Below are 21736 nucleotides of genomic sequence, written 5' to 3'. Positions count from 1 at the left end.
TTCCTGTTGATTTTGAGGGCAAATGCAGCTCACTTCCTGTTGATTTTAGAGATTTTCTGAGTCACTTCCTGTTGATTTTCGGTCACTTCATGTACATTATGTGGAATTCTGGGGCAACTTCCTGTGAATTTTGGGCATTCCAGGGTCACTTCCTGTACATTTTAGTTTATTTCCTGTTGATTTTAGGACATTTCCAGGTCACTAATTGTATATTGTTCGCTTCCTGTTGATTTTGGGGCAAATATAGCTCACTTCCTGTTGATTTTAGAGCATTTCTGAGTCATTTGCTGTTGATTTTGGGTGACTTCTTGTACATTATGTGGAATTCTGGGGCAACTTCCTGTACTTTTGGGGCATTCCTGGGACACTTCCTGTTGATTTTGGGGCAAATGCAGCTCACTTCCTGTTGATTTTAGAGATTTTCTGAGTCACTTCCTGTGATTTTCGGTCACTTCATGTACATTATGTGGAATTCTGGGGCAACTTCCTGTGAATTTTGGGCATTCCAGGGTCACTTCCTGTACATTTTAGTTTATTTCCTGTTGATTTTAGGAAATTTCCAGGTCACTTCCTATACATTGGTCACTTCCTGTTGATTTTGGGGACATTTTGGGCATTCCCGGGTCACTTCCTATACATTTAAGTTCATTTGCTATTTTAGGAAACTTGCAGGTAACTTCCTGTAAATTTCGGACCTTCCCGGATGACTTCCTATACATTTAAGTTCATTTAGGGCATTTCCAGGTCCTCACTTACTGTATGTTGGTCACTTCCTGTTGATTTGGGGTCACTTCTTGTACATTACATGGCATTCCAAGGTCACTTCCTGGACATTTGATTTCATTTCCTGTTGATTTTAGGGCTTTTCCAGCTCACTTCCTGTATATTGGACACTTCTTGTGGATTTTGGGGCTCTTCTTGTACATTATGTTGCATTCTAGAGTAACTTCCTGTACATTTTGTGACTTCTTAGGTCACTTCCTGTACGTTGGAGTTCATTTCCTGTTGATTTTAGGGCTATTACAGGTCACTTCCTGTGTATTTTTCCACTTCTTATGGCTTTTGGGGCACTTCATGTTGATTTTGGGTCACTTCTTGTACATTATGTGGCATTCTGGGGCAACTTCCTGTGAATTTTGGCCATTCCCGGGTCACTTCCTGTACATTTTAGTTCATTTCCTGTTGATTTTAGGAAATTTCCAGGTCACTTCCTGTTGATTTTGGGGCAAATGTAGCTCACTTCCTGTTGATTTTAGAGCATTTCTGCGTTACTTCCTGTTGACTTTGGGTCACTTCCTGTACATTATGTGGAATTTTGGTGCAACTTCCTGTACATTTTGGGCATTCCCAGGTCAATTCCTCTACATTTAAGTTCATTTCCTGTTGATTTTAGGAAATTTTCTAGGTCACTTCCTGTAAATTTGGGCCTTCCAGGATCACTTCCTTTACATTTTACTTCATTTCCAGTTTTTGTGATTGAGGGCTATACAAATAAAATTGAATTGAATTATTAGGAAACTTCCAGGTCACTTCTTGTATATTGGTCACTTCCTGTTAATTTTGGGGCACTTCCTTGTTAATTTAAGTTTACTTACAGGTCACTTCCTGTTGATTTTAGGGCATTTCCAAGTCACCTCCTGTTGATTTTGGGTCACTTCTTGTACATTTTGTGGCATTTCAGGGTCACTTACTGGACATTTAAGTTCATTTCCTGTTGATTTTAGGGCATTTCCATATCACTCCCTGTATATTGGTCACTTCCTTTTGATTCTCTAGCAATGGCATTTTCTTCTCATATAGTCACGCTGTCCTTCCCTTTTCCTCGTGCTTAGACGGTGCTCAACACCATGTGCGGTTTCGGGACGCAGCTGTTAGAACGGGAGCTGGCCGAGCGGGACGTCTTCCCGGACGGATGCTCGGACAAGATCGCACATTGGCTGGGTAAAAACACCAAGATGGTGGCGGGGCTCGCCGGCGGACTGCTGCTCCTAGAGGTAAACGGCGACTTCCCGAAGTCCGAAAGCATCGGACGTCCGACAAATTCCCGCTCTGGCTTGCGCAGGTCTGCGTGATGTCGCTGGCTTGGGTGCAGGTGTGCTGGATTCAAAGAGTCCGCCGGCGCCAGGCGGCGCTAGCGAGCAGGACTGCGTCGCCAAAGAAAGATGACTTGTGGTTGCCCGCCTTCGCAGACTTTGACGACCAGTGAGATGGCGTCGCGTCAGAAAAATCACGGACGAGCGGTTCCCGTCGCCGCCCTCTAAAGGCTAAATGCGAACATGACGCAATCCACTTGATTGACAGCTGCAATCGCTAAATAAAGTCGCCTCAAACTCAACAGGAAGTAACCCAGAAATGACCCAAAAGCCACTGGAAGTGACATGAAAATGCCCACAAACCAACAGGAAGTGACCAAAATAAACAGGAAGTAACCCAGAAATGACTTTAGACCAACAGAAAGTGACCAAAATGAACAGGAAGTGGTCAAAGGTAGAGGAAGAAACCCAAAGTGACCCAAAATCAACAGAAGTGACTTAAAAATGCCCCAAATTCAAACGTGAGAGACCAAAATAAACAGAAGGTAACTGAGATATGACCCGTAATAAACAGGAAGTCAGTTGAAAATGCTCCCAAATCAAAAGGAAGTGACCAAAATAAACAGGAAGTAACCGAGAAATGACCCCAAATCAGAAGGAAGTGCCAAAAATAAACAGGAAGTAACCCAGAAATGACCCAAAATCAAATGGAAGTGCCTTGAAAATGCCCAAAAACCAACAGGAAGTGATCAAAATAAACAGGAAGTGACCAAGGTTAAAGAGGAAGTAACCCAAAGTGACCCAAAATCGACTGGAAGCAACCTAAAATGCCTCAAAATCAATAGGAAGTGACCATAATGAAGAGGAAGTGACTTGAAAATGCCCCAATATCAATAGGAAGTGACCATGAAATGCCTAAAAATAAACAGGAAGTGACTTAAAAATACCCCAAAATCAAAAGAAAGTGAGCAAAATAAACAAGAAGTAACCAAGAAATGACCCAAAATCGACAGGAAGAGACCAAGAAATGCCCCAAAATCAAAAGGAAGTGACCAAATTAAATGGGAAGTAACTGAGATACCAAAATAAACAGGAAGTAACCGAGAATTGACTTAAAACCAACAGAAAGTGACCAAAATGAACAGGAAGTGGTCAGGGGTAAGGAGGAAGTAACCCAAAAAGGACCCAAAAACAACTGAAAGGGACATAAAAATGCTCAAAAACTAACAGGAAGTGACCAAAATAAACAAGAAGTGACATGAAAATGGTACCAAATCGAAAGGAAGTGACCAAAATAAACAGGAAGTAACCGAGAAATCGACAGGAAGTCATCAATAAACACAGGTAGTGACATAAAATGCAACCGGGAAGTGATCTGAAATGGAACCCAGATGAACTCGCTGGCCACCATTGACGGCGATAGACGTCCGATCCAATTTGACCTGGGGGGGGCAGCAGCGTTCACGAAATGACATCTGATGATGAACAATAAAGTCACAATTTTGAAGTTGTTTTGATACATTTTTTTAATTTCACGTTATGTTCATCACAAGAAAAATAAATACAAAAATATATTTAAAAAAAAAAAAAAAAAAGAGCGTGGTTGAAAAGTTGGCAGAGACAAGACATGAATATGAAGGCACCATGATTATTTTTTTTTTTTTTAACACACATACAGTACACGCTAGCAGACACAACAAGACGTACAGCATTGGGAAAACCTGCAGTACTGGAGATTGCCACCGGAGGGAAGCGTTTGACCCCATTCTAAAGGAGAAATTGTGTGGTCCCTTTCCTCTTCCAGGTCGCTTCCTGTTGATTTTCAATCACTTCTTGCTGCTTTTGGGGTATTTCCAGGTCCCTTCCTGTTGAGTTGGATGATTTCTAGGTGACTTCCTGTTTATTTTAATCAACTCCTATTGATTTGTGGGCTTTTCTGTGTAACTTCCTGTTGATTTTGTGGCAATTCCGATCACTTCCTGTTGGTTTTAGGTCATTTGTGGGTCACCTGTTTATTTTTGGAGTAATCCTGGTCACTTCCTGTCGATGTAGAGTCACTTCCTGTTGATTTTAGGGAATTGCCGGGTCACTTCCTGTTGATGTGGATCATTTCTAGGTGACTTGCTGTTGATTTTTAGTCATTTCCTATTGATTTTTTAGCATTTCCAGGTCACTTCCTGTTAATGTTGAGTCACTTCCTATTGATTTTAGGGCATTTGCGGGTCACCTGTTTATTTTGGAGTGATCCCGGTCACTTCCTGTTGATTTTAGGGAATTGCCGGGTCACTTCCTGTTGATGTGGATCATTTTTAGGTGACTTCCTGTTTATTTTTTAGTCATTTCCTATTGATTTTTGGGCATTTCCAGGTCACTTCCTGTTAATGGTGAGTCACTTCCTGTTGATTTTAGGGCATTTGCGGGTCCCCTGTTCATTTTGGAGTAATGCCGGTCACTTCCTGTTGACGTAGAGTCACTTCCTATTGATTTTGTGACATTTCCAGGTCACTTCCTGTTAATGGTGAATCACTTCCTGTTGATTTTTGGGAATTGCCGCGTCATTTCCTGTCGATGTGGATCATTTCTAGGTGATTTCCTGTTTATTTTTAGTCGTTTCCTATTGATTTTTTTGGCATTTCCAGGTCACTTCCTGTTAATGGTGAGTCACTTCCTGTTGATTTTAGGGCAGCTGCGGGTCACCTGTTTATTTTGGAGGAATCCCGATCATTTCCTGTTGACGTAGTTACTTGCTGTTGATTTTAGGGAATTGCCGGGTCACTTCGTGTTGATGTGGATCATTTCTAGGTGACTTCCTGTTTATTTTTAGTCATTTCCTATTGATTTTTTGGCATTTCCAGGTCACTTCCTGTTAATGGTGAGTCACTTCCTGTTGATTTTAGGGCATTTGTGCGTCCCCTGTTGATTTTTGGGGATTGCCTGGTCACTTCCTGTTGATAACGAGTCACTTCCTATAGATATGATGGCCTTTCTGGTCACTTCCTGTCAATTTTTGGGTGAACCAGGTCACTTCCTGTTGATGTCAGGTCACTTACCGTTGATTGGAGGGCATTGCTGGGTCACTTCCTGCCGATTCTGGGTCATTTTAGGGGCCAATTCCTCTTGATTCTGGGTAATATTTTAGCTTTGGGGGAATTCTGGGTCACTTCCTGATGATTCTGAGTCACATCCTGTCAATTTTGGGGTAAAGCAGGTCACGTCCTGGTGATTTTAGTTTGTTTCAGGATCACTTCCTTATTTCGGGGGAATCCAGGTCACTTCCTGTTGATGTCGGGACACTTCCTATTGATTTTTGGGGATTGATCCTGATTCTTGGTAAATTACGGGTAACTTCCTGTTGACCGAGTTGCATCTTTTGGAGGCAACTCCTGGTGATGATTCTGGGTCACATCCTGTCAATTTTGGGGTATTTCTCGGTCATTTCCTGTTGATGTCGAATCACTTCCTGTTGATTTTGGGGTAATCCAGGTCACTTCATGTTGATGCTTCAAAGACTCTTCAGAGTTTTCCCCTCACTGTTCCAAGATGGCCGCCAGTTAGTTACATCACAAACTTGGCATCGAAACTTACGTCACAGTTTAGGGTCACGCTGCCAACTTTGTCCAGCGTTATATATGACAATAGCTGCTTTTGATGTTTAAACAGGAAGTACAACGTGGGCTGACAGCATGCCCGCATGCCGTTCCCCATATACACACACATACACGCTTGAAGAGGATCACTTGGGTCACGTGGAGGTGGCGTGAAGGTCGCGTGGCTGTCGACGGCGCTAACGGCGCCTCACACCTGGCAGATGTTGTAGTAGACAGTGTGCGCGTGCCTGTCCAACACCGCCGCGTCGCCATCTTTGTGCGTGTGCACGTGCGTCATGGGCAAGTCCACGCGCTCCTCGGTCGTGCCGTACGACGGCACCGTCTGCCGAGAGAGACCTCGTTAGAGATAGGTAGCAATCAGAGCCCAGTGTCATTCTTTTGGTCATTTTTCAGACCAACACTACGACTTCATTCTCGTACGACATTATTCTCTCTTTGACTTGGTAGTGGTTTACCTTCCCCTCGCCGCTGAGCGGGAAATCCTTGCGACACAAGTGTGCGATGATGCCCGCCGCCAAGGCGTCGCCCAGAACGTTGACCATGGTGCGAAATCGGTCCCTGCGCGCACAAACGCACGTGTCAAGCCTAACGGGCGGACTTTGGCCGAGCCCGACCACCTACAAGATCCAATCGATGGCCACGATGAGCGTGATGTCGTCCGGCGGCAGGCCCACGGAGGTCAGCACGATCACCATGGTCACCAGGCCCGCCTGAGGGATGCCGGCCGCGCCGATGCTGGCCGCCGTGGCCGTGATGCTGAAAGTCGGAGGTCCTTTTATCACGCTATACTTTTACTTGAATGTGTAGTGAGATAAAAAGACCAAAGTTTTCCATGGCTTTTCAATGTTTGCATGATTTTATTTGTGGTTTTGGTGGGGGGTTTTTTTGTGTTACGTTGATCGTTTTAATGAACGATCAAAGATCCATTTTTTTTGCTATTTGTTTCCCTGGATAATATCTTACCTCTGGTTAGATATTCCAGGTTCTTTTTCCTCTTTTTTTGCACTTGTTTCCCCAAATTTCGTTTATTTTTTTGTTAGTTTGTTTTTTTTTTTTGCATTTTTTTGGTGTTTTTTGCCAATTTTATTTTTGTGAACAATTAAAACTCAAATATCAATTAAAGAGGGGGCCCCAACGACCGGTCCGTGGCGCATTTGGTACCGGGCCATGCAGAAATAATAAATAATTTATTAACGACTGCATTCTGGCCGATTGACTTTTATCATTTTTTCCTCCTTTTGCTGCCTCAACATAAAAATAACTGAAAAATGTCATCGCGTATAATTGAGTTTTTCCACATAAGGCTTAATCTTTGAGTTAGCGGTGGTTTAATTAGTCGTTGGAGTTTATTTAAACAAATTTCGTGCAGTTTGTCAGTTATTTGTTAGTTTTGAGGGCTCCAGAATGGCTAAGCTAGGGCGAGTCAATGGTGGTCAACTAATTTTTTTCCAATTTTGCCAATTTTTTTTTTTTGGGGGGTTGTGTGTGTGTGTGTTTTTTTTTTTTTTTTTTGTGAACAATAAACCAAAGTCTCAACTAAACGTTCAATTTTTTGAGATTTTTTGTTTTAAAAGTGGGGTTGGGGTTGCGTTCTTTGACATTTTTTGGCAGGGGGAGGGGGGTTGGTGAAACAACTAAAATGTAAACAAAATTTCCATTTTTTGTAGATTTTTTTGTGTGTGTCTTGGGGGGGTGCATTTTTTTCCCATTTTTGCCAATTTTTTTGTGGGTTTTTTGTGTTTTTTTTGTGAACGACAAACCAAAATCTCAACTAAACTTTCAATTTTTGGAGATTTTTTTTTTTATGTTTTAAAAGGTGGGGTGCATTTTTGGACAGTTTTTTGGGGGGTGGTGAAAGACAAACTAAAATCTCAACAAAATTTCAAATTCTTTGAGATTTTTTGGGTGTTTGTCGGGGGGTTGCTTTTTTTTGCCATTTTTTTGTGTGTTTTTTGTGAACAACAAACTTAAATCTCAACTAAATTTTCAGTTTTTGGAGATTATTTTTGTTTATCTTGGTGTTTTTTATGTTTTGACATTTTTGTGCGTTTTTTTGTGAACAACAAACTTAAATCTCAACTAAATTTTCAGTTTTTGGAGATTATTTTTGTTTGTCTTGGTGTTTTTTATTTTTTTTTTACATTTTTTGGCCATTTTTGAGGGGTGTTTTTTTGTGATAAAATATCAGCTAACCTATAAATTTTTGATGATTTTTGCCAAAGTTTCTCTGGTTTTGGTGGACTTTTCCAGGTACAGTATTTTCTTTTTTGGTTTGTTAAATATTTGTGTGTTTTGTTGTTGTTGTTATTTTTTTTTTTTAAAGTGGGTTCGAGAGCAAGGGTCACTTACCTAATGGTGACCAGCTGGCCAAAGTCCAGCTCGTAGTCGTTGACCTGCGCAATAAAGATGGCGGCCACGGCCTCGTAGAGCGCCGTGCCGTCCATGTTGATGGTGGCGCCCACCGGCAGCACAAAACGGGCGATCTGACGGTCCACGTGGCAGTTCTCCAGGAGACACTTCATGGTGATGGGCAGCGTGGCCGAACTGTGGGCGGTAACAAAACATGGCCGCCATTTGAGAGTCATTCCATATCATGAAATCAGCCTTTTTTTTTTTTTTTGGCAGATTTGATTAACCGATTCAATTAAACTAAGAGGACCTAAACAGGTGGGCCAAATTAAAAAAAAAAAAAAAAAAACTGCAAAAAACATGAAGGGAAAATGCAAAACAAATTAGTTTGCGAAACAATATAAAAAGTGACAAACCGTGATAACTGCAGAAACCATTGAAAAAAGAAAATAAAATCACCCAAAAATTGCCAAAAAAAAAAAAGAAAAAAATGACAAAACACTAAACCAAAACAAACTAGGAAAACTACAAAAACCTGCCAAAAACCTAAAAATCTTAAAAAATAAACATTTTTTACAAAGAATGCAACAAACTAAAGAAAAACATTATGCAAAAAAAAAAAAACTGCAAAAAAAAGTGTGGAAAAACTTGCAAACCACAAAAACTGCATAAACCAGCAAAAAAAACACACAAAAAAAACACTCAAAATCCTGAAAAAAAAAAAAAAAACTGCAAAAAAAGTTAAAACCATTTTGATTTCGACCATTTCGAAATCCAATTCGACCAAAAAATGCAAAAATACAAAAAAAAAACTGAAAATCCGTGAAAAGAAAATGTAAAACAAATGTGCAAAAACATGAATTCACAAAAACCGTAACTTTGTAAACTGCAAAAAAAAAACCTACAAAATCCTAAAAAAAATTGTTTTCAATCACAAAGAATGCAAAAAAAACCCTGAAAAAAAATTAGCAAAAAAGTGAGGGAAAACGTGAACCAAAAAATAAAAATAAAAAATCACAAAAACGAGACAAACCATGAAAACTGCAAAAAACGTTAAAGCCATGAAAGACCCTGAAAAATCCAAATACTGTGAAAAGAACATAGGAGAGCAAATTGTTGGTCTGTTCCTCATGGGTTCCTCTCTAGATGATGGACTACATTTTCAGGACTTTTAGTAGTTCTAGGACTCTAATTGACTAGCATGTCCAGAAGCGGTACCTGGACGAGGTGGCCAGGGCGATGACCAACGCCTGCAGAAGGCCGCGGATGAAGGTGAAGGGGTTCTTGCGAGTCAGCAGGAAGTAGAAGAAGGGCAGGAGAAGCAGGCCGTGCACGAAGAGGCCGGCCAGGACGGTGATGCCGTACCAGCCCAACTTGCGACCCAAAGTGCTGGGGTCCTGCATGTCCAGGATCTTGCCGGCCACCAGGAAGATGATCCCGAACGGGAAGTACCTGAAACAATGGAAATGTTCTCTTTTGCATTGTAGCTCAGTTTTAAGCCACTTCTTGTTGGTTTTGGGATTCCTACGGGTCACTTCCTGTACATTTGGGATTTTTTCCTGTTGATTTTAGGGCATTTCCTGTTTATAGTTCACTCCCTGTAGATTTTATGTCACTTCCTAATGGTTTTGGGTCACTTCCTGTTGGTTTCAGGTCACTTGTACATTTTGCGGCATTATAAGGCAACTTCTTGTACATTTGGATCATTTCCTGTTGTTTTTGGGGCTATTTCCAGGTCTCTTCCTGTTGATTTTGGATCACTTTTTGCGGCGTTACAAGGCAACTTCCGGTACATTTTGTGTAATTTCCTGTTGATTTTGGGCTATTTCCAGGTCACTTCCTGTTGGTTTTGTGTCATTTCTTGTTGAATTTGTGGCATTAAAAGGCAACTTCCTGTACATTTGGATCATTTCCTGTTGATTTTGGGCTATTTCCAGGTCACTTCCTGTTGGTTTTGGGACACTTACGGGTCACTTTCTGAACATTTGGGATTTTTTTCCTGTTGATTTTAGGGCATTGTCTTGTAATTTCCTGTTTATTGTTCACCTCCGGTTGATTTTAGGTCACTTCCTGTTGATTTTGGATCACTTCCTGATGCTTTTGGACCACTTCTTGTTGATTTTGTGGAGCTTGGATCATTTTCTGTTGATTTTGGGGCTATTTCCAGGCCACTTTTTCCTGTGTATAGTTCACTTCCTATTGGTTTTGTGTCACTTCCTGTTGATTTTGGGTCACTTCTTGCACATTTTTTTGGCATTACAAGGCAACTTCCTGTACATTTGGATCATTTCCCGTTGATTTTGGGGCTATTTCCAGGTCACTTCCTGTTGGTTTTGGGTCACTTACGGGTCACTTTCTGTTGATTTTGGATCACATTTGAATGATCTACAGGTTCACTTCCTGTGGATTTAAGGTCACTTCCTGTTGGTTTTGGGTCACTTATGGCTCACTTCTTGCTGATTTTGGGTCACTTCCTGTTGACTTTGACCCATTTCAGGTCACTTCCTGTTGGTTTCAAGTCACTTCTTGCACATTTTGCGGCGTTACAAGGCAACTTCCTGTACATTTGGATCATTTCCTATTGATTTTGGGCTATTTCCATGTCACTTCCTGTTGATTTCAGTACACTTCCTGTTGGTTTTGGGTCACTCTGTTGTTGATTTTGCGGCACTACAAGGTAACTTCTTGTACATTTTGGTTTTTGATTTTTACCTGATAATTTTAGGGCATTTCCGAGTAATTACCTGTTTATTGTTCACTTCCTGTTGGTTTTGGGTCACATTTTAAAGATTTCACATACGGGTCATTGATTTCTGGTCACTTCCTGTGCATTTTTGATCATTTAATGTTGATTTTGGGTCACTACTTGTACATTTTGGGGCATTTCCAGATCATTTCCTGTGTGGTGGTCACTTCCTGTTGATTTTGGGTGACTTCCTGTACATTAGGGTTTGGCTTAGGCCATTTGTAAGTCTACGAAAACATGACATTGTGTCTTGTATCAACAAATAAACCAACAAATAAGATTTGCACTAACCAGACGGCGGCGTTGATGATCTTCATGACGCACTCATTGATGCACTGACACACGTTGACCAATGGCGCGCCGCGTTCACCCATCCTGCCCAGCAACAGGCCTAGGATCACATCAAATACTTTTAGATATAATAACAATTATTATGATTATTATTATGATTGACTTATGAAATATTATTATAGTTCATTTAATTATCACAAAAATATGAAATGTTTAAAATAACAAAACATTTTTTTTGATTAAAACATTTTTCTTTTAAATGTTTAATTTTATTTTTGTATTTTTTATTTATTTATAATGATTACAAAATATTGTTTTTCTTAATATTAATATTCTTATCATTAATATAAAGAATATTATAAGAATAATTCATCGAATTGAAAAAAAAAAAATGGAGGTCGCTGGCGAAGACTGACCCATGGTCGCCGAGAAGATAACGATGCCCAGCACGTTCATCTGTTGGCTGCTGCCGGGACTCGTCTTGTACGTCACCTCGGGGGCCGGCGTCAGCTCCAGCAAAACCGTGCGCGCTTTGCCGTCGCTTTCGCCGGGAACCACGTACACGAAATTGGGCGTCACTGTCCGGGTGGGCACTTTCAAGATGGGCACCAGGTCTGTCTTGTACTGAATGCGAGCAAACAGCAAGTGTGAAAACAGCTAGTGCGGGAGCAGCTAACGTGATCGAAACTAGCACATGATAGCAGCTAGCTCACGAAAGCCGCTGACATGTGACAGCAGCAAATACGCGAGAGCATCTAGGGTGTGAGAGCAGCTAGTGTGACAGCAACTACCCATGAGAGCAGCTAACACGTGAAAGGCTAGCACGTGATAGCGACTAGCGTGTGATTTTTATTTTGAAATTGTTTTAATTACTATAACTAGCCCGCAATAGCTGATGTGTGAGAGCGTCTAGCGTGATAGCAACTTGTGTGTGAGAACGGCTATTGCGCGAGTGACTAGCATGATGGTAACTAGTGCATGATAGCAACTAGGATGCAACAGCGGCTAGCGCACAAGTGGCTAGCATTATAGCAACCAATGTGCAATAGCAGCTAGCGTGAGAGAGGGTTGCACATGACAGCAACTAGAGTGTGATGTTTTATTTTTATTTTTTAACTACCGCGCGATGGCAAACCAGCTCACATTAGGAACTAATGTGTGAGACAGCTAGCATTGAAGCAACTAGCGCATGAGAACAGTTAGTGCGCGAGTGGTTAGCATGACAGAAACTAGTGTGTGAGAGAAGCTAGCACGTTAGAGGCTAGTACATAATAGCAACTAGCAAAGGTTTTTATTTATTCTTTTTTTTTTAAACTAGCTCGTGATAGCAACCAGCGCGCAATAGCAGCTAACCCGTGAGCGGCTAGCACATGACAGAAACTGATGCTGGATTAAAAAAAAAAAAATTTTAAACTAGGGCACAATAGCAACTAGCCCGCAATAGCTGATACGGGAGAGCGGCTAGCATTATAGCAGCTAGCATGTAAGAACGGCTATTGCGCGAGTGACTAGCATGATGCATGAGGTTACAAGTGCGTGATAGCAACTAGCACGTGATAGAAACAAGCGTGTCACAGCGGCTAGCGCATGAGTGGCTAGCATGATAGCAACTAGTGTGTGAGAGCAGCTAGTGCGTGAAGGCTACTGCGTGATAGCAGCAAGCGTGCAATAGTAGCTTGCGTCTGAGAGACTTGCACAAGCCAGCAATTAGTGTGTGATTTTTTTTTAACTACCACGTGGTAGCAATTAGCCCTAACCTAGCAGCTAATGCATGAGACAGCTAGCATGATAGCAACTAGCGCGTGAGAACGGCCAGTGCGCGAGTGACTAGCGTGATAGTAACTAGGGTGTGAGAGAAGCTAGTGCATGAGAGGCTAGGCATGCGATAGCAACCAGCGCGCAAAAGCAGCTAATGCGTGAGACAGCTAGCATGATAGCAACTAGCACGTGAGAACGGTCAGTGCGCGAGTGGCTAGGGTGACAACAACTCGTGTGATAGACGAGCGCGTGAGCACGGGTTTTTATTCTTTTTTTTTTTTTTAACCAGCGCATGATAGCCACCAGCGTGCAATAGCATCTAGCATGCAGTAGCAGCTAAAGCGTGAGAGCGGCTCGGAGGATAGCAACTAGCACGTGAGAGTGTCCAGTGCGCAAGTTGCCAGCGTGATTGTAACTAGCATATGATAGCAACCACCACATGATAGCTACTATGTGATAGAAACTGGGTAGCACACGGGCGTACGTTTGGTGCTCACCTGCTGAAAGGTGGCCTCGATCAGGTTGGACGGCACCATGTTCCTGCGGAAGAGCGAGAGGGTCACGTGACGGTCCGAACGTGAGCGGCGGACAGAGATCAGCGGCGCTAAAAACTAAGCTGGCGTGCAGCCTGGCAGATTACTAAAAATACAGCGGTTAGCTTAACAACTAATTGGATTCACGTCAGCGTGTGTGTCAGTGTGTTTTGGTGTGAGGCTGTCTGTGTATTTGTTTTCCCCAACTAAATTCTACCCACGTCATAAATTGACAAAGTTAACTCTTAGCTAGCTAGCTCCCAAATGAAGGGACATCGCATCATCCGTCTGCTGTGAATTTCAATTAATTTATCACTTATGAGTGTTGGTACATTCGCTGCCAACCTTCCCAATTCAAATGGATTGGACATCTAGTGCCGTCAATGGCAGCCAGTGAGGAAATAGCAAATCCTTCAACATTGATGAAATAATATTAAGCTAGTTAAAACTTGATTTTCATGTCAATTCATTGGAATTGGTAGGAATTTGACCCTACCAACATGGCTACTCTGAAGCCATTTTGGTAAGTGTGATTTTCAATGTGTCTATCAATAGTAGACTTCCAATCCATTTGAAGTGAGAGGCCGGCAGCAAATAAAGCAACCTGCCATTTTTTTTAGGAATGTCACCACAGGGCAGCCATGTTGGAAAGGGCGATAATTGCAAAGAATTTATCCAAAATAGACGTCCAATTCATTTGAAACGGTAGGGTGGCATTCGTTGCCGACCCACCCGCTGCCAAATGGATTAGACGTCCAGTGCCAAAAACGGTTGAGAAATCACCGAGATTTGACTGGTGATTTGACTTGGATGGGAATGTGGCCCCTACCAATATGGCCGCACTGAGGCCATATTGGTAGGTGTGAGTAAAGCTCGTTCCATGCTTCTCAGTTTATGACTAGTAGACATCCAACCTATTTGAAGCGGGAGGGTGTCAGCTAATGAGCCAATGGCAGAAGCTTGAAAAGACCTTTGTCGCCACTACCAAAATGGCCGCCTTGACGCCACATTCCCATTTAAGTCAATGGAGTGACATTCAAATATAGTCCTAATTGACTTATTTCACAACTCATTTTCAACCCACCTCTGTACAATGACATAGGGGCATTTTGGGGTAACTTCCTGTTGATATCAGGTCATTTCCTGTTAATTTGGGGGCATTTCGGGGCTACTTCCTGTTGATTTTGGGGCATTTTAGAGTCACTTCCTATTGAAATTGGGTCACGTCCTGTTGATACTGGTCACTCCCCGTTGAGTCGGGGGCATTTCGGGGCCACGTCCTGTTGATAACATGTCACTTCCTGTTGATTTAGGGGCATCTTGGGGTCACTATTGATATCAGGTCACTTCCTGTCTATTTGGGGGCATTTCAGGGCCATTTCCTATTGACAACAGGTCACTTCCTGTAAAACGTGGGTCACTTCATGTTGATACTGGTAATTTCCTGTTATTTTGAAGGCATGTAAGGATTTACTTCCTGTTGATTTGGGGGAATTTCGGGGCCACTTCTTGTTGATTACATGTCACTTCCTGTTGATTTGGGGGATCTTGGGGTCACTTACGATTGATATCAGGTCACTTCATGTTAATTTGGGGACATTTTAGGGTCACTTTTTATTGAAATTGGGTCCCGTCCGGTTGATACTGGTCACTTCCTGTTGATTTGGGGGCATTTCGGGGCCACTTCCTGTTGATTACATGACACTTCCTGTTGATTACGGGCATCTTGGGGTCACTTACGATTGATATCAGGTCACTTCATGTTAATTTGGGGACATTTTAGGGTCACTTTTTATTGAAATTGGGTCACGTCCGGTTGATACTGGTCACTTCCCGTTGATTTGGGGGCATTTCGGGGGCACTTCCTGTTCCTAAAAGGTAACTTCCTGTTGATTTAGGGGCATTTCGGGGTCACTTCCCACTATATTGGGTCACTTCCTGTTGATACTGGTAATTTCCTGTTATTTTGGGGGCATTTCAGGGGTTACTTCTTTTTGATATCACATCACTTCCTGTTGACTAGGGGGTATTTTGAAGGTCACTTCCTGTTGATATTGGGTCGCTTCCTGTTGATGCTGGTCACTTCCTGTTGATTTGGAGGCAATTAAGGGGGTATCCTGTTGATATCATGTTACTCTCTGTTGATTTGGGGGCATTTTGGGGTCACTTCCTATTGATATTGGGTCATTTCCTGTTAAAACTAATCACTTCCTGGGGTAAGTTCCTATTTATATCAGGTTACTTCCTGTTAATCTGGGGGCATATTGGGGTCACTTACTAATGATATCATGTCACTTCCTGCTGATTTGGGGAGATTTTTGGGTCACATCTCATTTTGAAGGTCACTTCTTGTCGATATCAAGTCACTACCTTTTGATTTGGGGACTTTTCGGGGCCACTTCCTGATGATGGCAGGTCACTTTCTGATGATTTGGGGGCATCTTGGGGTCACTTCCTATTGATACTGGGTCATTTCCTGTTGATACTGGTCACTTCCTATTGATACTGGGTCATTTCCTGTTGATACTGGTCACTTCCTATTGATATTGGGTCATTTCCTGTTGATTTGGGGCATTTTGAAGGTCACTTTTTGTCGGTATCAAGTCACTACCTTTTGATTTGGGGGCTTTTCAGGGCCACTTCCTGTTGATAATACATCACTTCCAGTTGATAACATGTCACTTCCTATTGTTGTTGTGGATTTGGGGTTACTTTGGGGTCCCTTCCTATTGATACTGGGCCATTTCCTGTTGATACTGGTCACCTCCTGCTGATTTGGGGGAATTTCAAGGGTCACTTCCTGTCGATAACAGATCACTTCCTATGGATTTGGGGGCATTTCCTATTGATATTGGGTCATTTCCTGTTTATACTGGTCATTTCCTGTTTATTTTGAGGCCATTCAGGGGGTACTTCCTGTTGATATCCAGTCACTTCCTGTTCAGATAGGGTCAATTCCTGTTGATAACGGGTCACTTCCTGTTAATTTGGGGGCAGTTTGGGGTCACTTCCTATTGATATTGGGTCATTTCCTGTTGATACTGGTCACTTCCTGTTGATTTGGGGGGATTTCAGGGGGGATTTCCTGTTGATATCCAGTCACTCCCTGTTCAAATAGGGTCACTTCCTGTTGATAACCGGTCACTTCCTGTTAATTTGGGGGCAGTTTGGGGTCACTTCCTATTGATAATGGGTCATATCCTGTTGATACTGGTCACTTCCTGTTGATTTGGGGGCATTTTGGGGTCACTTCCTATTGATATTGGGTCATTTCCTGTTCAAACTAGTCACTTCCTGTTGGTTTTTAGGCATATCAGGGGGTACTTTCTGTGGATATTGGGGTCATTTCCTATTGGTACTGGTCACTTCCTGTTGATTTGGAGGAAATTTGGGGTCACGACCTGTTGATATTACATCACTTCCTGTTGATGACAAGTCACTTCCTATTGATTTGGGGTAATTTTGGAGTTACTTCCCATTGATAATGGGTCATTTCCTGTTAATACTAGTCACTTCCTGTTGATTTAGGGGCTTTTCAGGGCCACTTCCTGTTGATATCATGTTACTTCCTGTTCACTGATCACAATCCAGTATATTCATAACCCTAACCGTAAACCCAAACCCTAACCCTATGAACAAAGGTTTGAGAATAACCAGCATCGGTCACCTGATGAGGTCGAGGAGGGCGTCGGCCGAGGTCATGACGGGCCCGCCCCCCAGCCGGTTGCTCTCCATCTCGGTGCCCACGCCGGGCTTGATGATGACCACCAGCACGATGCCCACCACCACCGCCATGAACGTGGTCCACAGGTAGTACGTCACCGTCAGCACTCCCATGCGGCAGCACGCCCGCGACTCCATCGAGGACAGGCCGGACATCAAGCTGCGACGGAGACCGACGGGATGAGCGGGAGGAGCCTAAAGTGCCACCATGCGACAACCCTACCTAGAGGTGATGAGGGGCAGGATGAGCATCTTCAGCATCCTCATGAGAAGTTCTCCGGGAAAAGAGAAGTAGATCTTGGCCTGCGTGGGGAGATGTCAGCCTTTCAAAATAAAAGCAAGCGTTCTTGTATTTGAAGGATGTGCAAACTTCCTGTTAGCTTAGCGTGCACGTGAGTGAGTGCAACCGATTTGATCCACTTACAGCCAACTGACTGCTTTAATAGCCTTAGTCACCTGACTGCAACAACAACAACAACAAAACAACGCTAGGCGGCCCAATCCGTTGGTAGTGGGAGGGAGGAAATTGGCGTTCATTCGTTCTCTGCCGACCCTCCATTTTCAAACGGATTGGACGTCTACTAGTGATAAACTGGTTGCAATTCACGCCAGAATCAGGAAAATACCTTTCATCCTCCAGCTAACAGGGCCTCAGTGCGGCCATCTTGGTAGGGGCAAGGTTCCCATCCAAGTCAATGCATTGAAATTAAAACAAAGCCATCACTAGCTTAGTTCTTAACCAACTTTTAAAAGATTACTTTGTCAATGTCAAAGCAACTGCTTTTCACGCATTGGCTGCCATTTATTCACTGCCATACCTCCTTCTTCAAGTGGATTGGACATCGACTAGTGATGAAGTCATTTCAGTTCTTAACAGAAATGAAAAAAACATGTTGGTAAGGGCATCTTAGGTAGGGTGACCAGAAATGTAAACCTAGATCTGGAAAAGTATGTTATTTTTCAGTACTTGGTACTCCCCAATATTGATCAGGAATCACTGGGGTTAAGTCAAGATCAAGACTTTTAGGCACCAAGACCAGTACCAAAGCAGTTTTAGCTCTGGTCTTGACAAGGCCATGACCTAACAAAAACTTTGGGAATCAGTGACATTAGGTCAAGTTCAAGACTTTTGGTCAGGACTAAGATTGTCTTGGCAAGACCAGGACCCACTAAAGACTTCATTAACATTAAGTTGAGATCAAGCCTCTTAAGAGTCAAAAACCACAAACAAGACTTTTAGGAGCCAGGGCCAAGACTTAACAGAAATTTGCCCAAAATCAGGAATCTCTGACATTGTCAAGATCAAGACTTTTGGTCAGGACAAAGATGGTCTTGGCAAGACCAGGACCCAACAAAGACTTGCCCAAAACCAAGAATCACTGACATTAGGTCAAGCTCAAGACTTTTGGGATTCAAAGTCAGGAGCAAAGACTAAGATAGTTTTAGTCCTGGTCCGCAAGACCAGGACCTAATAAAGCTGAAAACTATGAATCACTGACATTATTTAAGGTCGAGACTTTCAGGAGTCAAAACCAAAAACAAGACTATTTGGGAGCCAGGGCCAAGACTTAACAGAAGTTTGCCCAAAATCAGGAATCACTGACATTATGTCAAGATCAAGACTGTTGGGAGTCAAGGCAAAAAGGCAGGACTAAGATGGTCTTGGTCAAAGGCTAGCCCAAAACCAGGAGTCACTGACATTAAGACGAGGTCAAGACTTTCATGAGTCAAAACCACAAACAAGACTTTTAGGAGCCAGGACCAACACCCAACAAAAACTTGCCCAAAACCAGAAATCACTGACATTAGGTCAACCACAAAACTTTTGGGATTCAAGGTCAAGAGCCAGGACTAAGATAGTTTTGGTCCTGGTCTCGGCAAGACCAGGACCTAATAAAGACTTGCTGGAAACCAGGGAATCACTGACATTAAGTTGAGGTCAAGACTTTCAGGAGTCAACACCACAAACAAGACTTTTAGGAGCCAGGATAAAGACCAAGACCCAACAAAAACTTGACTAAAATCAGGTATCACTGACATTATATCAAGACTTCAGGGAGTCAATGCAAACAGCCAAGATTAAGATGGTCTTTGTCAAAGGCTAGCCCAAAACCAGGAATCCCTGACATTAAGTCAAAGTCAAGACTTTCAGCAGTCAAAACCACCAACATGACTTTTAGGAGCCAGGACCAAGACCCAACAAAAACTTGCCCAAAATCAGGAATCACTGACATTATGTCAAGATCAAGACTGTTGGGAGTCAAGGCAAAAAGGCAGGACTAAGATGGTCTTGGAAAAAGGCTAGCCCAAAACCAGGAGTCACTGACATTAAGACGAGGTCAAGACTTTCATGAGTCAAAACCACAAACAAGACTTTTAGGAGCCAGGACCAACACCCAACAAAAACTTGCCCAAAACCAGAAATCACTGACATTAGGTCAACCACAAAACTTTTGGGATTCAAGGTCAAGAGCCAGGACTAAGATAGTTTTGGTCCTGGTCTCGGCAAGACCAGGACCTAATAAAGACTTGCTGGAAACCAGGGAATCACTGACATTAAGTTGAGGTCAAGACTTTCAGGAGTCAACACCACAAACAAGACTTTTAGGAGCCAGGATAAAGACCAAGACCCAACAAAAACTTGACTAAAATCAGGTATCACTGACATTATATCAAGACTTCAGGGAGTCAATGCAAACAGCCAAGATTAAGATGGTCTTTGTCAAAGGCTAGCCCAAAACCAGGAATCCCTGACATTAAGTCAAAGTCAAGACTTTCAGCAGTCAAAACCACCAACATGACTTTTAGGAGCCAGGACCAAGACCCAACAAAAACTTGCCCAAAATCAGGAATCACTGACATTAGGTCAAGCTCAAGACTTTTGGGTCAAGGGCCAGGACTAAGATGGTCTTGTTCCTGGTCTTGGGCAAGAGCAGGACCCAACAAAGGCAGCCCAAAGCCAGGAATCACTGACATTAAGTCGGGGTCAAGACTTTCAGGAGTCAAAACCACAAATAAGACTTTAAGGGGCCAGGATAAAGACCAAGACCCAACAAAAACTTCCCTAAAATCAGGTATCACTGACATTATATCAAGATCATGACTTGAGGGAGTCAAGACCAAGAGCCAGGACTAAGATTGTCTTGGGAACACGAGGACCCAATATAGACTTGCCCAAAACCAAGAATCACTAACATTAGGTGGAGGTCAAGACTTTCAGGATTCAAAACCATAAACAAGAATTTAAGGAGCCAGGACCAAGACCCAACTTGCCCAAAATCAGGAATCACTGAGATTATGTCAAGATCAAGACTTTTGGAAGTCAAGGCCAGAGCCAGGACTAAGGTGGTCTTGGTCTGGTCTCAGACGCAATTCCAAAAAAAGATTCAGTATTGGGTCTTGTTCTTGACTCCCAAAAGTCTTGACCTTGACTCAATTCCAGCAATTCCTGGTTTAGGTCAAGACTTTGTTCAGTCCTGGTTTGGTCTTGCCACAACTAGAGTTTCCTACAGTACCGCGTTGGGTGCACCTGCTGTGCACCTCAATAGACCACGTCTCTACCCTGGATCCTCCTCAAGAATGGTACCGAAACACAACAAACCCAGCAAGCGTCTCCTGGATTTGTTGGGCTGTGATCTTGGTTCTGCTGCAACTGAAACCAGCACGTGCTCGATTTCTCACCAGGGTTGTCAAAAAATATATATTTCTACTACGTACCTGTGTGGAGAGCTGCGTCCCCCTCAGCATGAATCCCAACGTGCAGCCGGTCAGCACGGCCACCACAGACAAGGTCAGGAGGCCGTTCCTCTTGGCAAACTTGTGCAGCGCCAGGCGGGCGTCCCGGCTAACAGCGGTGCGGCAGAAGGACCGGAGGCGGGCCATCATTCCATCTTCGTCCGCGCAGGAGGAGCGTTCGGAGCCGGCGTCCTCCTCGCCGCTGCCGGCGCCGGCCAGCAGAAGCTCGTCCATGATGGAAGCGGGAAGACGGGAAGAGGGAGGAAGCTTCTCCGAAGTGAACCGGATTAAGTCGGCGCGGACTTAACGACGCTAAGAGGCTTAGCGGCAGGTACCGCGCTCACGCTCTTCTTCGTCTTCCTGAGGCGGACCCCGGGGTCAGAGGTCAACTGGGGCTCAGGAGACGCGCCGGTGCAAGACGTCCAATCCATTTGAAGTGAGAGGGATGCCCTCTTGCTTCAAATGAATTGAACGTCGACACGTGATGAACTCATTACTATTAACGGCAGAAGCATGGAAAGACCTTTCTTTGCCCCTACCAACATGGCCGCCCTGAGGAAACATTCCCAACAGTCAATCGACAATAAAATGTCATAACTAGCTTCTTTGATCCGATTGGCCAATTAGGGAGCTAGACGTCCAATCCACTTAAAGTGGGAGGGTTGGCAGCAAATAGTCTATTCACTGCCAACCCTCCTACATTGAATGGATTGGGCGTCTACAAGTGATACTCATTTCTATTAACGGCAGACGCATGGAAAGACCTTCCTTTGCCCCTACCAACATGGCCGCCATGAGGCAACGTTCCCATCAAAGTCAATGCATCGACATTTAAATGATGTCAGAACTAGCTTCTTTGATCCCATTGGCTATTTAGGGAGATAGACGTCCAATCCATTTAAAGTGGGAGGGTTAGGAGCAAATTGTTCATTCACTGCCAACCCTCCCACATTAAATGGA

General features: G+C 43.2%; 2 protein-coding genes across 2 annotated transcripts in view; one reads left to right on the top strand and one right to left on the bottom strand.

Annotated features, from left to right (window-relative positions):
- The window catches only part of zgc:113223 (uncharacterized protein LOC541424 homolog), a 9617-nt gene extending 6866 nt beyond the window's left edge, over positions 1-2751 (top strand). The window contains exons 7-8 of the mRNA XM_057841443.1: positions 1833-1994; positions 2063-2751. Coding sequence (XP_057697426.1) covers positions 1833-1994; positions 2063-2206 — 306 coding nt within the window. The 3' untranslated portion in view covers positions 2207-2751. The remainder of the gene's footprint in view (positions 1-1832; positions 1995-2062) is intronic.
- slc1a8a (solute carrier family 1 member 8a) lies at positions 1683-21736 on the bottom strand. The gene is made up of 11 exons (XM_057841426.1): positions 20759-21736; positions 17265-17344; positions 16986-17201; positions 13283-13325; positions 11444-11651; positions 11028-11127; positions 9209-9442; positions 7991-8185; positions 6263-6397; positions 6097-6199; positions 1683-5963 (listed from the first exon to the last, which is right to left on the bottom strand). Exons 1-11 carry the CDS (start codon positions 21008-21010, stop codon positions 5829-5831), a joined length of 1701 nt encoding a protein of 566 aa, XP_057697409.1. The 5' UTR covers positions 21011-21736; the 3' UTR covers positions 1683-5828.

Source organism: Corythoichthys intestinalis, chromosome 7 (genome assembly GCF_030265065.1).
Source record: "Corythoichthys intestinalis isolate RoL2023-P3 chromosome 7, ASM3026506v1, whole genome shotgun sequence".
NCBI lineage: Eukaryota > Metazoa > Chordata > Actinopteri > Syngnathiformes > Syngnathidae > Corythoichthys > Corythoichthys intestinalis.
Note: the sequence above shows the minus strand (reverse complement) of the source record. Positions and strands in the feature narration are given on the sequence as shown.

Excerpts from the sequence above, each read along its gene's own strand:
- slc1a8a (XM_057841426.1), bottom strand. The coding sequence starts at position 21,010 with ATGGACGAGCTTCTGCTGGCCGGCGCCGGCAGCGGCGAGGAGGACGCC. Across the intron at positions 17,202-17,264 it reads CTGCCCCTCATCACCTCTAG|CTTGATGTCCGGCCTGTCCT; the intron begins GTAGGGTTGTCG and ends TCTCCGTCGCAG. Across the intron at positions 9,443-11,027 it reads ATCATCAACGCCGCCGTCTG|GTACTTCCCGTTCGGGATCA; the intron begins GTTAGTGCAAAT and ends CCATTGTTTCAG.